General features: G+C 39.2%; 1 protein-coding gene across 1 annotated transcript in view; it reads right to left on the bottom strand.

Annotated features, from left to right (window-relative positions):
- Nucleotides 1-8,899: 8,899 nt before the first annotated feature.
- MYRFL (myelin regulatory factor like) overlaps nt 8,900-17,341 on the bottom strand; it is a 124,732-nt gene continuing 116,290 nt past the window's right edge. The window contains exons 20-25 of the mRNA XM_055237899.2: nt 17,189-17,251; nt 16,477-16,564; nt 13,924-13,998; nt 11,412-11,532; nt 11,060-11,134; nt 8,900-10,938 (exon numbers count right to left, since the gene is read on the bottom strand). Coding sequence (XP_055093874.1) covers nt 10,852-10,938; nt 11,060-11,134; nt 11,412-11,532; nt 13,924-13,998; nt 16,477-16,564; nt 17,189-17,251 — 509 coding nt within the window. The 3' untranslated portion in view covers nt 8,900-10,851. The remainder of the gene's footprint in view (nt 10,939-11,059; nt 11,135-11,411; nt 11,533-13,923; nt 13,999-16,476; nt 16,565-17,188; nt 17,252-17,341) is intronic.

Genomic DNA, 17,341 nt, shown 5'->3' with positions numbered 1-17,341 from the left:
CAGAAATATGAGGACCAAATGAGATACACTGTCTTTACTGAAAATGCTTATAATTTTCTTCCCTACTTACAAAATCTATCCACCACCACCAACCCTAGCCTGAAAGAGGTAGTCTTACCGACTACCTTTCCCTGGCCACAGCTGCTTAAACCCACATGGATAGCTGAGCAAGGTTAAACCAGTCAGACTCTCTTTCATGGGAATTTAAAACTTGAGATTCTGAGTCATTTAGCCCTGGAGAACCAAGCTGGAAGTTAATGGAGACTTGGGGTCCAAGACTACATTTTAGGATGGCCATGATGGTTGCAAGCAAATGAGTGAGCAGAGCAGCTGGTCTGAAGAAAGAAGAATGAGGCAGCCTTGTAGAGAGAAGCAGGCAGATGTCATGTGGACTCCTAAAGACAGAGATGGTGAGATTAGCCTCTGGTGACTGTCTAGGTCTCATGAAGCTCAGCTACACGTCCTACATTTGGTGTGCAATTCTTCTACATTCTTATATAATAAACCCACTGTTTGTTAGTTACTTTGAGTTTTTGTTCCTTGCCAAAAATAAAAATAAAATAGGAGAGAGAAATAATTGTAGAACTGTAAAATGAAAGCACTATACAAATATGAGATGTCTTTGATATCCACTTAGGACTTAGCGGCCATTAGGGAATGGAGGAGAGGTAAATGGAGGGAAGCCATTAGGGAATGGAGGAGAGCCACCTTCCAAACCCTGAATGGTAACCAACAACCTCATAAACAAGGTATCAGCATTTGGAATCAGCCAGTTGGGCATCCTGCATGCAAAGTGTTGAAAGAGTCTTCATAAGAGCCAGTATTCATCAGAACTCTTTTGGCAGTGTGGCAAAATCCAAATTCAGCCTGACTAAAGAGAAATGGAAATCTGCAGTCCACCTAACTGCTAAGTCCATGGGGGACTTTCATGGGAATTTAAATGTAAATTTCATATCTGGCTTAGAAACCTGCCCTTCTCATATCTCAGTTCTATTTTCCTTTGTGTTGGCTTCATTCTCTGGCAGGCTGCCCACCATGATGGCAAGGTGGTTCTCAGAAGCTCCAGGCTCATTCTTGCCAGCTTAATAATTTCCAAAGAGAGTACATCTTTGCTTATGGTTTCAGTCAGACACCCAAGGATGAGTGTGATTGGCCTAACCTGGGTCATATGCTTACCACTAAAGTAATCACTGTAGCCAAGGGAATGAAATGTTTTCTTTGCCAAAGCCTGAGTCATGTGTTCTTCTCTGGAACGATGGGGTGGTATCAGCCTCACCTGATTCATAGAGACTGAGCGCTAGGGCATGATAGTTCACTAAAGGAAAAATCAGAGTGCTGCTACCAAAAGAAAGGGAAAGGCATGCAGGGAGAACTTAGATTCTCCCAGCCCTTCCCACCATGAGTACCTCAGACTTAAAAATAGAAGTAAACTTCAGGAAGGAAAACTTTTTATTTATAAATGGGTGGAGTGACCAAAAGACTTGTGGCCTTTGCTCACTACACAAATTTTATCTCTATGGTAGCACACAGAGACAGCAGTACCTGTGGATGAATCAGTCATTGTCCTCAGGCTCAGCCTCCCCACCCACAGTCTCATAGCCAGCTCACTGAGTCATCCCATGCTCCATCCAACATGTTTTGCTTTTCCCACAGTTTCCTTGAATCTCCTGGGACAGATGGCTGGCTTTTGGAGCTGAGGAAAGGAAGTGGTGTCTTTCAGAAATAAGAGTGCCTCTCCTGTTAGTAAAGCTAACAGAAGAGCTGGCTTAAGATGGGAGGGGGTAGGAATTACTTTGCAGTTCCTGGTGCACTTAAAATCAGATTCTTTCTTATAAAAAACTGATTCATATGCAATGTCTACCTTTCTCTATTTCTGTTTAACAAAAACCCCAAAACTCTTCTCATCCTTTTAGACCTAGATAGCTCAGATGCCTCTTCCTGCTTGTCTTCCCTTTCCTGCTTCCTCTTTCTCACTTACCTGAAAGGCAGAATTTATGACCCCTTTCCTGTTCTCTCCCAGCACAATGTCAATGCCACAACTCCAGCGCTGTTGGTATTGTGTGATGGCTGACTGTGGCTGCCTGGCTAGTCCACGATGCCTCCAAAAGGCCAGCAATGATGCCACGCTTCTGTTGTATCCTAGCACCTTGTATAAAGTCTGCACACCGAAAGTCCTCCATAAATGTTTGTTAAGTGAGCTAATGAGTGAGTGAATGAGTGAATGAGTGAGTGAGTGAGTGAAAAGGAATAAGCCAGATTACAGAGCTCAGAGGCAGAAGGAATACGTGCAGGTTCATCTAGGCTGAAGTTTTTTTTGTGTGTGTGTGAGGTGGCGGGTGGGGGAGGTTGTTTGGTTTTTGTTTTTTACCTCCAAGAAGTGACTAAGAGCCTTTTTCTTTTTACATAACTTTGAGTAGCTTCTCTACTGTGGATAAATCCTGATACTTCTCCTGAAACCCAAGCATGTCCACACTTAAAAGGAAAGGTTTTTCGTAACTGAATACGATGACAGGCCCGCGATCTTACAGCTCACATCAGGGCAAATACTACAGCAGCCTAATTGCTGACATATTGCATTCAATGTTTATATATAATATGAAACATTCATTAAATGCTCTACAATTAACCTGAAACTAATTTAGATACTTATGCAGTTGTGCTGAACAGAATTAAATGCAGCAGTATAAATATAAATAATGAATAATAAGCTGTAGTTGACTATCATGGTTCTGGAATCCTCTAACAGACAAATGATAAGCCAATTGATTTTTCTAGTTTCTATGCGAAGTCATTTAGAAGCGTTTTAAATGTGCTTGGGCAAGAGAACAATAACCTATTATTCCAAATAATAATAATAATATAATAATAATCCTACTTTAAAGAGTAGGAATAAAAAAAGTCACAGTAACAGGGAGAGGAATTCAAATCTGTTTTAGGATATCATCTTGCCATAGTCCCTGGTAAATAAGAGGAAAATGTTTCTATTACCCACTTTTTGCTTAATAAATGTTAATCGATCATCTACTATATGCTAAGCAACATGTTTTCCAGGTGAAGAAGATGGTAGCTAGAAATGTAAATAACTTACCCTAAGCATCATGGACTGAAACTCATTAAAATAAGAATTTCTAACATCTGATTTATTCATTCAAAATAATGTCTTCCCAGGGACCATTCTTAATGACTTCTGTATTCATATAGCATCTTCCACTTTGCAAAGAGGTTTCATGTAAATATCTCATTTAGTGTTCACAAAAACCCTTAGCAGTAGTCAAAACTATTACAAATCCAATTTTGCAACTGGGAAAGTGAAACTCATAGAAGTTAAGTGAATTATCCACAACAACACCAATAACAAGTTATTGAGCCATTATTAGTCTCAAGTCTCCTGGCTCTGAGTTTAGTTCTCTTCCTAGTTATTTTTGAACTTAAACAGTGGGTCAGTCTGGTACAGCTAAAAATGTCTTGAGAACTCAGCTCTGGCAAAGACATGTTATCAGGAATCTTCCTAAAATAATGATCTCATTTTGTATTTGTATGGCGCCATAAAGAAGTTGAAGGATTGGGACTGTGATCTTTGGCACTCATTTCTGCTCCAATTATATATCTTAAAGGCTGAGAAAGACTCTCCCATTCACAGAATCCAGAATGGGATCCAAAAAAGATGGACTAGTATACTCAACACTGCTGGTAAATTGGAAGTCTCTGAAGCTGCACTTCTTCAAGCTTTAAACAACCACTCAACAAAAATTCACTAGATTCTTTCTTTTTCTTTCTTTTTTTTTTTTTTTTTTTTGAGACAGAGTCTCGCTCTTTCACCCAGGTTGCAGTGCAGTGGCGTAGTCTCGGCTCACTGCAAGCTCTGCCTCCCGGGTTCACGCCATTCTCCTGCCTCAGCCTCTCCGAGTAGCTGGGACTACAGGCGCCCGGCTAATTTTTTGTATTTTTAGTAGAGACTGGGTTTCACCGTGTTAGCTAGGATGGTCTCAATCTCCTGACCTCGTGATCCGCCCGCCTCGGCCTCCCAAAGTGCTGGGATTACAGGCGTGAGCCACCACACCCAGCCTTCACTAGATTCTTAATCCGTGGATGCTTCCTAAGAGTTCAACTGGCTCTTTAGAATCAGTCACAAAAATCAGTGACACAGGTCCTTAAAGAAATGAAAGCCAAAACCCTTTTAGTTTTGCCAAGTGAAGATTCTACTGAAGTGTTTCTCAAATGGAGGTTGATATTTAGCATTCTCAAGTGAGGTGTTAAGCTCTGGCACAACAGAAGATGTAACTTAGTGGCTGGTGATAGGAGACTCCACCCATCTAGGTCCCTCTGTTCTCTCCCTATTCTGTATTTTGACAAAATGGCCTCTAATTAATCTATCTGCTTAAGAAGCCTGAAGAAATAACACTTTCCAGAGCCATTGGTGTGTTAGTGACTTTTCAGTGGGTCAATATCTGAGTTGGTGGTCTCTCACAAACTCCAAAGAGTCATGAAGAGAGGAAACAAATCTCAAAGGGGAAATTAAGTAATGGAGTGGACAGGGATGAAATTTAGCACCAGAAAACCCGGCTCACCTCTTATCCTTGCTTAACCTCTCTGTGCCTGAGTTTCCTTAATTATATAATGGAGAAACATGAAAACTTCTCCTCACTCCCAACATCACAGTGTTGTGAAAATCAAATGACACGTCAGTGAAAATACTTGTAAACTGTTAACAGATTGCTTTTATTTTATTTTATTTTATTTTATTTTTTGCTTTTCTTTTGAAGATTTTAGTTTCATCATTCAAATAATATATTGTTAAGAATCTGTCACTAATATTGAAATCCAAAAATTATATATGAAAAATATATTAAAATAAAAACAGAGTCCAGCCTGGCCAGCATGGTGAAACCCTGTCTCTACTAAAAATTCAAAAAATTAGCTGGGCATGGTGGTGCATGCCTGTAGTCCCAGCTACTCAGGAGGCTGAGGCAGGAGAATTGCTTGAACCCAGCAGGCGGAGGTTGCAGTGAGCTGTGATCATGCCACTGCACTCCAGCCTGGGCGACAGAGTGAGACTCCATCTCAAAAAATAAATAAATAAATAAATAAATAAATAAATAAATAAATAAAATGAAAACAGAAAAAGAGATGGGTTATGAGCACTATAAAGTGTTTTCTTTTTTTTTTTTTTTTATGTATATCTACTTTTATTATACTTTAGGGTTTTAGGGTACATGTGCACAATGTGCAGGTTTGTTACATATGTATCCATGTGCCATGTTGATTTCCTGCACCCATTAACTCGTCATTTAGCATTAGGTGTATCTCCTAATGCTGTCCCTCCCCCCTCCCCCCACCCCACAACAGTCCCAGGAGCGTGATGTTCCCCTTCCTGTGTCCATGAGTTCTCATTGTTCAATTCCCACCTATGAGTGAGAACATGCGGTGTTTGGTTTTTTGTCCTTGCGATAGTTTACTGAGAATGATGTTTTCCAGTTTCATCCATGTCCCTACAAAGGACACGAACTCATCATTTTTTATGGCTGCATAGTATTCCATGGTGTATATGTGCCACATTTTCTTAATCCAGTCTGTCGTTGTTGGACATTTGGGTTGGTTCCAACTCTTTGCTATTGTGAATAGTGCCGCAATAAACATACGTGTGCATGTGTCTTTATAGCAGCATGATTTATAGTCCTTTGGGTATATACCCAGTAATGGGATGGCTGGGTCAAATGGTATTTCTAGTTCTAGATCCCTGAGGAATCGCCACACTGACTTCCACAATGGTTGAACTAGTTTACAGTCCCACCAACAGTGTAAAAGTGTTCCTATTTCTCCACATCCTCTCCAGCACCTGTTGTTTCCTGATTTTTTAATGATGGCCATTCTAACTGGTGTGAGATGGTATCTCACTGTGGTTTTGATTTGCATTTCTCTGATGGCCAGTGATGATGAGCATTTCTTCATGTGTTTTTTGGCTGCATAAATGTCTTCTTTTGAGAAGTGTCTGTTCATGTCCTCTGCCCACTTTTTGATGGGGTTGTTTGTTTTTTTCTTGTAAATTTGTTTGAGTTCATTGTAGATTCTGGATATTAGCCCTTTGTCAGATGAGTAGGTTGCAAAAATTTTCTCCCATTGTGTAGGTTGCCTGTTCACTCTGATGATAGTTTCCTTTGCTGTGCAGAAGCTCTTTAGTTTAATGAGATCCCATTTGTCGATTTTGGCTTTTGTTGCCATTGCTTTTGGTGTTTTAGACATGAAGTCCTTGCCCACGCCTATGTCCTGAATGGTATTGCCTAGGTTTTCTTGTAGGAGTTTAATGGTTTTAGGTCTAACATATAAGTCTTTAATCCATCTTGAATTAATTTTTGTATAAGGTGTAAGGAAGGGATCCAGTTGCAGCTTTCTACATATGGCTAGCCAGTTTTCCCAGCACCATTTATTAAATAGGGAATCCTTTCCCCATTTCTTGTTTTTGTCAGGTTTGTCAAAGATCAGATAGTTGTAGCTATGCGGCATCATTTCTGAGGGCTCTGTTCTGTTCCATTGATCTATGTCTCTGTTGTGGTACCAGTACCATGCTGTTTTGGTTACTGTAGCCTTGTAGTGTTTTCAATTTTTAGATGCTGGAGGGTTGAACTCATACATGCCAGTTGTTTGTTGTAAGTGAATTTTTATGGTTCAATTGTTTAAAAAAATTTTGACAGCACTTTCAAAATCTTGTTTGAGAAGCTTTATTAGAACTCATGAAAAAGTATTGTTAATTCTTTATATGATTATCTTAGAATACTCTCTAATATTTGGGGCTAATTGGATTGATATACAGAATCTGACCTTAAATAATTGTCAAAGCAGGGAACTAAGATACTTTGATGACCTGAAGTTAAATATAGTACCTATTTTTCATGCTTGAACTTATCCCTATGTTATTACAAATGGCACCTGGTAGCAGGATGTGATTTTTCAGCCCAGCTCTTATGAACCTTTTTCTGAGTTTTTAAAAAATAACCTTTTTATTTTAGAGCAGTTTTAGATTTACAGAAAAATTGCAAAGATAATTGTACACAGAGTTGCCATCAACCTCACACCCAGTTTCCCCTATTAACATCTCACATGGGTGTGGTACATTTGTCACAATTAATGAGACAATATTGATACATTATTATTAACTCAAGTCCATGCTTTACTTAATACTTCTTTCAGATTTCCTTAGTTTTTACCTAATGTCCTTTTCCAGTTCCAAGATCCCATCCAGGACCCACATTACATTTAATCATCATGTCACCCTAAGCTCCTTTCGGCTGTGACAGTTTCTCAGACTTTTCTTGTTTTTTTATTTTTTTTGTTTTGAGACTGAGTTTCGCTCTTGTTGCCCAGGCTGGAGTGCAATGGCACGACCTTGGCTCACTGCAAACTCCACCTCCCAGGTTCAAGCGTTTCTCCGGCTTCAGCCTCCTGAGTAGCTGGGATTACAGGCATGCGCCACCACGTCTGGCTTATTTTGTATTTTTAGTAGAGACAGGGTTTCTCCATGTGGGCAGTCTGGTCTGGAACTCCTGACCTTGGTTGATCCGCCCGCCTCGGCCTTCTAACGTGCTGGGATTACAAGTGTGAGCCACCGTTCCCGGCCCAACTTTCCTTGTTTTTGATGACCTTGATTGACACTTGAAGAATGCTCATCGTATATTTTGTAGAATACCCCTCAGCTGGGATTTGTCTGGTGTTTTTCTCATGATTAGCCTCGGGTTATAAGTTTCTGGGAGGAGACTGTTATAGACACTTTAATTTACTTGATTTTGAGGACATTCCAGTGGAGAGTAGAAAATTCTCTGGCATAAAAGGAAAGTCTTGTGGCCTGAAGCAGTGTGGCCCACAGTGAATATCTCACAACTGGAAAAGTGCTGCAAATACAAAGAGAATCTTCCAGCAAAGTCTGTCCTCCCAATAGGCCTAACTAATCCCAGCATGTCACAGGTTGCCGTAGATCTATTCACTCACTTAAATCCTTCCTTTCTGAAGGCTTTCAACACAATCTCCTATAGAAGTTTTTCTGTAGGAAAATACTTCCAGTCTTTTAATGGAATTTAATGAACAAATGGCACTCATTTTATAGAAATCCCTTTATAGGCAATATTTCTGAACTACATTAGATATCTGAAACCCACCATATTATACCAAGCTTAAGTGCATAAATAAGAACATGGGATTTATGTGCCAAAAAGATCACTTGTAATTCTGCTGCTGACAAACATTCCTTTACTAGGAGAAGAGTCAAATTAATGGAATCTCTCCCACATCAACCACTTAGGACCCCATTTTTAAATGGTGTTACAACTACAGTATCTGGACCTAAGTCATGCTAGGACAGGCCGACACTACAGCTTAGGAGAACCAAGTTTGAATCTGAATCTAAGAAACTAGAGGGATCCTGAAATGCTCCTCCCAAGAATTTAACTACCTTATTCCATTTTCTACAAAAGTTATGCTATTAGTATTAATAAAAGGGAAAATAATTTTCCAAATATAGGGGGCCAAGTGCAGTGGTTCAGGCCTGTAATCCCAACACTTTGGGAGGCCAAGGAAGGAGGGGATCACTTGAGACCAGCAGTTTGAGATGAGACTGTACAACATAGTGAGACCCTGTCTCTATTAAAAAAAAAAGAAAAAGCTAGCTGGGCATTGGTGGGACGTACCTGTCATCTTAGCTACTTGGGAGGCTGAGGTAAACGGATTTCTTGAGCCTAGGAGTTCAAGGCTGCAGTGAGATATGATCACTCTACTATACTCCAGCCAGGAAAACAGAGTGAGACTATGTTTCTAAAAAAAATAAATACAAATAAATTTAAAAGAAAAAATATAAACATTATATGATATACATATATATGGTTCTGTCTACAATTTAGGTTTTTTTGTTTTGTTTTGTTTTTAAGATGGAGTTTCACTCTTGTTGCCCAGGCTGGAGTGCAATGGCGTGATCTCGGCTCACTGCCTCCTGGGTTCAAGCAATTCTCCTGCCTCAGCCTCCCAAGTAGCTGGGATTACAGGCACCCATCACCATACCTGGCTAATTTTTGTATTTTTAGTAGAGACGGGGTTTCACCATCTTGGCCAGGCTGGTCTCGATCTCCTGAGCTCAGGTGATCCACCCGCCTTGGCCTCCCTAAGTGCTGGGATTACAGGTGTGTAATCCCACTGCATGCAGCCTACAATTTAGTTTTTATAGTTGTTGAAAATGCCTTGATGTATGTGTGAGTATTTACTCAATCCCTTTATAATCCCACTGTAATCTTTATAATTATTCTGTTCTATGAAGATATAACAATAACAGCTCACATTTATTTAGAACCTGTTCTATGGAGATATAACAATAACAGCTCACATTTATTTAGAACCTGTTCTATGGAGATATAACAATAACACCCCACCTTTATTTAGAACCTATCTGTGCTCTACATACATTATCTCATTTCATCCTGTCTGTGGTAAATATTCACTATCTTCTATAAGTGAAGAAATTGCAACTTATGGAAATTAGATAACTTGCCTAAAGATACACAGATAAAATCATGATTTGAACTCAAGACTAAGCCAAGACCATCTGGCTTCAGAATCTCAGCTCTTAATAACTGGGTAAACAACCTTTATGTTAATATGTTTATTTTAAAATGCCTTCTATGAGAGCAAGAGCCATATCTTTTCTTTTCTTAATTGTTGGGGTCTCACAATTAATTTCCATCCATATGGCACATATTTAATAATAGCTGAAAATAAGGAAGAGGATGTTTTACTGCTGCTGATTACCTCTGTGACGCTAAAAAAAAATCAAATTTCTTATCCTAATTGACCCAGAGACCAACAGTAAGATAAGGCAAGGCCAGTCATTCAGCATCCCTGTTACCTGGAACTACAGTGAGGGTGGCTTGGATCTCCATTTTCTAAAAAATGGCGTATTAATAGAAAATTTGAAGTATAAGACCAGCAGATGAGGAGATAATTGCCATCCAAATGATAGTTTGTTACTCACAGTCCCCAAGACAAGGGGGCATGCCATGGCAGAGGGAGCCACCCAGGGAAGCCCTGGGATCAGTCAGGAGGCAGAGTGAGGAGGAGGAACTGCAGACATGACCCTTTATTGTGGTAATCTGAGGGAAGGAACAGGTGAGGCAGAGTAAGCAGGCTCAGGACTGGCTAGTTTGATTCATTTCAGTGCGCTCTGGGGTATAGGAGTTTCCATCTTTACAAGGGGGCATATCCTACTCACACAGAAAGTTTAGTGTCCATCAAGCATTGCAAAGCAGAGTTGTAATTATTTCTCTTAAATCCATTTTATTAACAAACTACATTCTGTACTCTAGCGTATGTGTTTATACAATACACACACACACAGAGGACAATTTTTGCCTAAATGTGAGTTCAGCATCAGATACCACCCCCCACAACTCCGCCACATACCATATTACACATTCTCAAGAGTCTATGTTTAGTGGGCCGAAGTCGACATGGCCCTTTTGGCTTTTTCAAAAGCTTTAAAATACATTAAAACAAAGTAGAGGCTAGACCTACTTACTTTGAGCTCACGACTTCCTTAACACCAGAAACAGTATTTTTAAATTCAACAGAACTGTTTCCTCCAGGAAATGTTTTCTTCATAGTCATGGCAAAATCAAACACCACATTATTTCAAGTTTCAGCAAACATTTTATTCTCCTCATTAATGTCTCAAAACTGTTGGAAGCTAAAGCCTGAAAAAGTCCTTCAGCAATAAACGTAAATGTTTTACAAAGAAGAAAAAAGAAGTCGCAAGAGGATGTCGGTTTCTGTTAAATGTATTCCTATTTTTCTTTGGTAAAGTCCCCAAACTTGAACAAATCAGGCACAGCGTCGATAGAAGTAAAAGAAGTAATCGGTGAAGAATATCCCAGCAAAATAAGGATCAGTTGAACAGTCAGCTAAATCCTGTCAGAAAAGGAGAAAAAAAAGAGGAAGATTAATGTAAAATTAACTGTGGTTAAAGTGATTTTTTTTTTTATTGCTCAATTTCTTTCTCACTGAAAAGAAAAAGAAAAAGCAAGCTTACCGGTGCAGCTATGCGGAAATGGAACATGCTGTCAGAAAATGGGGCTACAGGGAGGCTCCAAATGTGCTGATATCCCTAAATAATGAATAAAAGAGGATCCATTTCGTACATGCATTTGACAGTCAGCAGGAAAGAGTACAGGCTGAAAAAGCATTTCCTCAATGACTGTAGGAAAAGTATCGGGATCACAGCTTTTGATGGGTGTTGCTAGAATAGTCGGCAGCTTCATAAGGACACAAGGAAGAGGCTGAGCCAAGCCCTGTGACTAGGGTTGGCCAGGGAGGGAAAACACTGGCAATTTGCTCAAAGTATCCCTCTCTCAGCAGGGAACAGAGGAGGCAGAAAACATTACCTGTGTCATCTCCTGGGAGATTTCTCTGTGGCTTTCCATCCCTTTGGTTTCCCTTTTACTATGGAAACATATATTTCCAAGGGTGAATTTGCACTGGAAGACTATCAATGGCTCTGTTGTGCTTCAACAGACAAAGAAAGAAAGAGCTCCTGAAAAAGCAGTTACCAGCTTCCACTAGGATACACCTTGATAAGAAGAAGGTCTAATGGGAATGTAAATTGGAAATCCATTCAAAGTTCACAATAGGCATTGTATCACACGAAGCTCACTGACGCCAATAGGCCAGCTCGCATCTCATTACCACAAAAAGAAATCCAATCTCAGATAGCTACCGAAATAGTATATGATGGTTTCTTTTTTTCTTTCTTTTATTTTTATTTTTTTTTTAATGGAGTCAAGGTCTCGCTATGTTGCCCAGGCTGGTTTCAAACTCCTGGGCTCAAGCAACCCTAACGCCTCAGCCTCCCAAAGTGCTGGGATTACAGACGTTAGCCTGGCTGTGTATGATAGTTTTTAAAACCTAATCTTATGACTTATATCGTCTCACATCAAAACTTATCTCCATATGTATTTTTAATAATTTTTGAATATATTCCTTCTCTTTCTACTGGCACTGAGTTTGCATTTATCTGAAGCTTTCAGGATTTTTGATTTTGCAAATTCTGGGTCTAGGCAGATATTGTTTAAAATAAAAAGGCAAATAAATACAGGTAGGAGTTTGGGAGTGAGTCCTATCAGAAGTCACTAGATTTTAAAGCTATTAGAGTTGAAAGTCTGCAAGAAAGTATGGTTCTTCTTCTCTGGAGGTTGGCCCATTAATCATTATCAAGAGGATGAGATCTATTTGTCTTTGGGAACAATCCTTTTGCACAAGTTGGGGCAACCTACAATCTCAGTTGAGTATATGTGTTATTTTTAAGTCATCCATTTTACAAAAAATGGTTTTTAAACTAAAAGTCCTGATTTAGCGGCTCAAGGTGATCTGCCACTTCAGGGGATATAGCATATAACCTTATTTCCTTCCACTAAAAGCTAAAAATGAATAAGAAAATGTTATTCCAGGTTACTCAAGGAGTGCTAGATAATAGTACTTTCAGTTTATAAGAATAGTACATTTAGCTTTTGCTCTGCCTTGAAATATGGTATGTTCTGAGTCACAAAATATTAGCTGCTTAAAAGAAACCTTTCCAAGGCAAGCAGTTGGGTTGAGTGACATTGGTTCCTCACAGAGGCAAAGTTGATGAGAAAAAGAGTATGAAGGCTGAGTAAGACGGAGGAAGAGGCAGAAGGCATGCGGTGAAGGATGGAGGAGGAAAACAGAGCTGGGCAAGCAGAGGGAGAGAGGGGAGGACAGAGGGAAGGGAAAGAGTGATAGAAAAGGAAGGGAAGAAGAAAGGAAATGTGGAGGGGGATGGAAAGGAGAGACTAAAATCAGGAGACACAAAAAACCATTTATCTTCATGGAAAGTAGCTCATTGCACAATTTTTTAGTGGAAAGTCTTTAAGTGCCATAATCATTTAAAATATCTGATAAGAATAGGTTAAGTTAGAGTTTTGTGATTTAGGAGGAAAGGTAGTCCTAATAAAAGCTACCATTTATTGTGTGCTTACTGTGTGTCAGGAAAGGGCAGTGTCCTTACATGTCTCATCTCACTGGGAGGCAGGACAGGACAGTGATGGCTGAGAGGATGAACTGAATTTGAAGCCCAGCTCTATCATTTACTACCTGTGATTTTCAGAATGTGTTTTTTTTTTTTTTATGTGTCCTGAAACTCTAAACCCAAGTGTCCCCATCTCAAAAATATAAACTAGGAAAAAAAAAAAAAAAACCTGGGAGGGTTGCTGTGAGGATTTTATGACCCAGTATTGAAGTCTAGCATATAGTCTGTGCTCAGCAAAGGGCAGTTATCAATTTCACCATTAATAATTCTCACAGCAGCTCTGTGTGCTATGGTGTAATGTAATACTTATATTACAGATAAAGAAACAGTCGCTCAAAGAAGATAAGTGGCTTGTCCGAGATCACAGAATTAGTAAGTGACAGAATCCTTGTACCCTGGTCTGTCCAATTCCAAACTCTGGTTCCTTTTTTTTTTTTTTTTTCTGTCTTTTGGAAAATAGGAGTGGTGTCTGCATTAACATTGCTACCGGGAGCTGTGCATCTTCCCATGGGGGGCATGTTATTACTCTTGTTCCCATTCCAATTCTCTCTCACCGAGTGAGAGAGTCAGGGGAAGTCTATAGCTTGTGAGCATCAAACCAAAATCACTTCCAGTTTATAGGCGTGGGTATAGAGGTCAGAGCCCTTCTGTTCCCTGAAGAAAGCCTGGATGATCACAGCCCTCATTTTGAAAATCTTTCCCTCAAATGGGCCACCTCTCAAACCATCATTAGTTAACACAAACTGATAGCTTTCTGCCTCTTAACGTACTGATCAAATTGTGAAGTAAATCCAGACTTGATATTCAACTAATGATAAAAATGAAATTGTTTTTTACAGCCATGTACTTACTTTATTTCCAGAGAGAACTTGACATTGGTGGGTGTGTGTTTATTAACAGGAATATTGTAATTATAATTTCCAGATCTAATTATGGAAAAAAATAAAACCACAAATCAAAATATGCAAGAAAGTCTTCAAAGGCCTTTTTGCTACTCATTATATACTATAAAAACTGTGAAATATTATATAGTAAATAATAAATACAGAAAACTGAGTTCAACCTGGTATCATGTTTTTGTTTTTAGGATATACCTGCCAAATTTCAGAGTGATCTCTTTCAGGTCTTAATATAAAATATACCATAAAAAGTTATAGTTTTTTAGAACACACAGAAAAAAACAATGATGGAAAGTCAAATCCTAGACCAAGAAATGGCTTTTTCACACAGGAAATGACTTTAGTCCCCTTTAAAGAGACACAGATTTCTGAAGACAAATGAGGCAAAGGCTCAAACTAACAATGCCCCTAGAATAATAAATACATTTTTTCTACCCTAAATCACTCCCTTTTGAGCAACACTGGGAGGAAATATCAGGTACTTTTAGAATCGGAATCTGCTAAAATTGTTATAATTCTAATTACCATTTAGTAATGGAGAAGATTGCAAGACAAGTGCTTATACATAGATTTCCCCCCACACCTTTCAGAGAGATACTTGGATAAAAGGGAAATTCCTTTGATTAGTATTGTAACGAAAAACTCCAGCAAAAAGACGTATTGTCTATAAAACAAGTTCTCCTTATGACCTGACCATCCTTGAATTACATGGAAAAACAACTTAAAATCAGATTGATGGGAAAAAGAGTCAGTCATTTTATTTTTAAGTAATGCTAAACTAAGTTGCTAAAAAGGTAAAAAGCAAAAGTAAAGGAAATGGAAAGATCTTGCATTTTGCATTGGATAGGTATATTACAACAAAACGAAACATTATATATCCTGAATATAAACAATTTTTGCTTGTCAATTATACCTCAATACAGCTGAAAAAAATAAGAGTGCAACTTGCACACCAAATTGAGAACAGTGTTATTTCAGTGAATTGATGTATTTTTTAAAATAGAAAGATCTGCATTGGGATCAGGAGCAGTTTGTTTGACTAGGGGAAGCTTAGATAAATGGAATTCATTTCCTAAGATGTCTCTCCCATTATCTGCATGCTTCACAGCAACCCAACTCAGTTTTGAAAGTATCCCCATCTTATAGCTGAAAAATGGGTATTTGGGGAGAATAAACATCTTGTCAAAGTTCTAGGACTTGAACTTGAATCATCTGACTCTTCACTATGTCATGTTACCACATTAATTAGTATCTGTATCTGCCACTTATAGGTGATCTTAGGCAAACTTTTTCAAGTTTAACTGAAATTTAACTACAAAACAGGGATAAATTTTACCAACCTCATAGGGATTTTGTGAGAATTCAATGAGATAATGAACATAGAGGTCATAAACAAATCATAAAGCACAATACATGTTACTTTTATAACTCACAGCCATCAACTTAAAGCCCAGGTTATATCAGGTTGGAAAAGAAATGAGGCTGAAAACCCACAGGATTTGTGACACTAGTTCAAATTACAGGCCTTGCCTTTAATTTAGCAGATGCCTAAGAAACAGTTATCAAATTAAGAAAAATAACTCCCCCATTCCGTGTGTGTGTGTGTGTGTGTGTGTGTGTGTGTGTGTGTGTCCGGGTTGCACTTTGTCATCCAGGCTGGAGTACAGTGGTGCAAACACACAGCTCACTGCAGCCTCGACCTCCTGGGCTCAAGAGATCCTCCCACCTTAGCTTCCCAATTAGCTGGGACCACAGGTGTGTGCCATCATGCCCAGCTAATTTTTTTTTTTTTTTTTGGAGAGACAGGATCTCATCACGTTGCCCAGGCTGGTCTTGACCTTGAACTCCTCGGCTCAAGTAGTCCTCCTGCCTCAGCCTCCCAAAGTGCTGAAATTACAGGCGTGAGCCACCATGCCCAGCCCTCTCCATTCTTAATCCCTACAACTGGCACACTGTACTCTTTGAAGCAACTTGCACCCTCTGCTTCTAGATGTATCATTACCTTGAAACAGGTGATAAGGCATACACTGGAGATGGATGTTCTGATAACTTTTGCCATATCTGATTTTTTCCTCATATCTGAAAAGCTAAGTTATATTTTTTCAGCAATTTAAATAATGATATCCCTAGTTATTAAAATATACAAATGTCAGCTCACTTGTAACTTGGAGCCATCAGCAACAATGTCTTTCTCGTCTATAAAATTAACTGGCAGCTCTGTGCCCCTGATGTGTGCCCTCAGAGAGTCAGCAACAGAGCTGCTTTGGACTTATCCATTAAACCAGGAGACTGGAATCACTAGGGCCGTGGCTTATTGACATTTGCTAATACCAACCGTTTTATGATTCTTTCTCCCACCATGTAATAAAGATGTTTTCACTTAAGGAGCAATGTAAGCACACATTGATTTTATCATGTAGCTTTAGCTTCCACAGCAGTCTTAAAAATCCAGAGCCATGGGTAAATTCCAGAAACAACCAGGGCATGCTGGGGAGGCTTACCTACCCGCACTGGAGGCTTCGACTGCAATACTGATGATCTATTATTTGCTGGATTTCCATAATCTGAATAGAACTGATAGTTGTATCAATCCCTGAATTGAGAAGAAATAGACAAAAGAAAATAAACTCTTCTGAAAGGGAAAAGAATATTGTATTCCAGCCACAGTCCTCAAATTACAGAATGGGAAGTAAGAGTTTCCCAGGTCAAGAGATTCCATTTGTAGTCAAACGGAAAAAAAACAGGAGAAAAAGGAAGGGAAGAAGGCTTTTTGGGGGGTTATAGTACATTTTAGAAAAACTAATAAAAACTCAGGCTCCAATAAACATCCCCTATAACATTCAAAACAATTTCTGGACCATGGAAAACCTACTAAATCAATATTTATTGAAAATGGAGGTGCAACATGAAATGCAATCTGTTTCAGAAAACAGAAAACAAACTAAAAATAGAGTCAGAATAGAAGAGGGCAGGAAGGTCAAATAAATTATGAACATCCATGGAGATCAACCACAACTTGTCTGACAGTGAGTGACCATTTCTAATGCCTCATTAGTGGTTAGGGTGGCATCGATTATAACACACAGTCCCATGGATATACGTGGCAGGCAGGCTGCAGCCTTTGTCCCTGCTCCTCACTCCAGCAATGCTTTTACAACTTGTTAGTCAGCCTGGCCCCACAAAGCCAAAGAATAGTGTCACTTAAATATCAACTTACAGTCACTCTCCCAGTCAGGGCCGCTAAGCGCATTTCTTGCCAAAACTGATTTGCTTTTGTCTTCTGAAAAGGAAATAAGTCTGTCAATCTTGAAGGCTTGTTCAGGAGAAGAGAAGAAACCCCATGTGTGACCTAGTTCATCTCTGTGAGTTG

Source organism: Symphalangus syndactylus, chromosome 13, assembly GCF_028878055.3.
Source record: "Symphalangus syndactylus isolate Jambi chromosome 13, NHGRI_mSymSyn1-v2.1_pri, whole genome shotgun sequence".
Taxonomy (NCBI): Eukaryota; Metazoa; Chordata; class Mammalia; order Primates; family Hylobatidae; genus Symphalangus; species Symphalangus syndactylus.
This window is presented reverse-complemented; position numbering and strand designations above follow the sequence as displayed.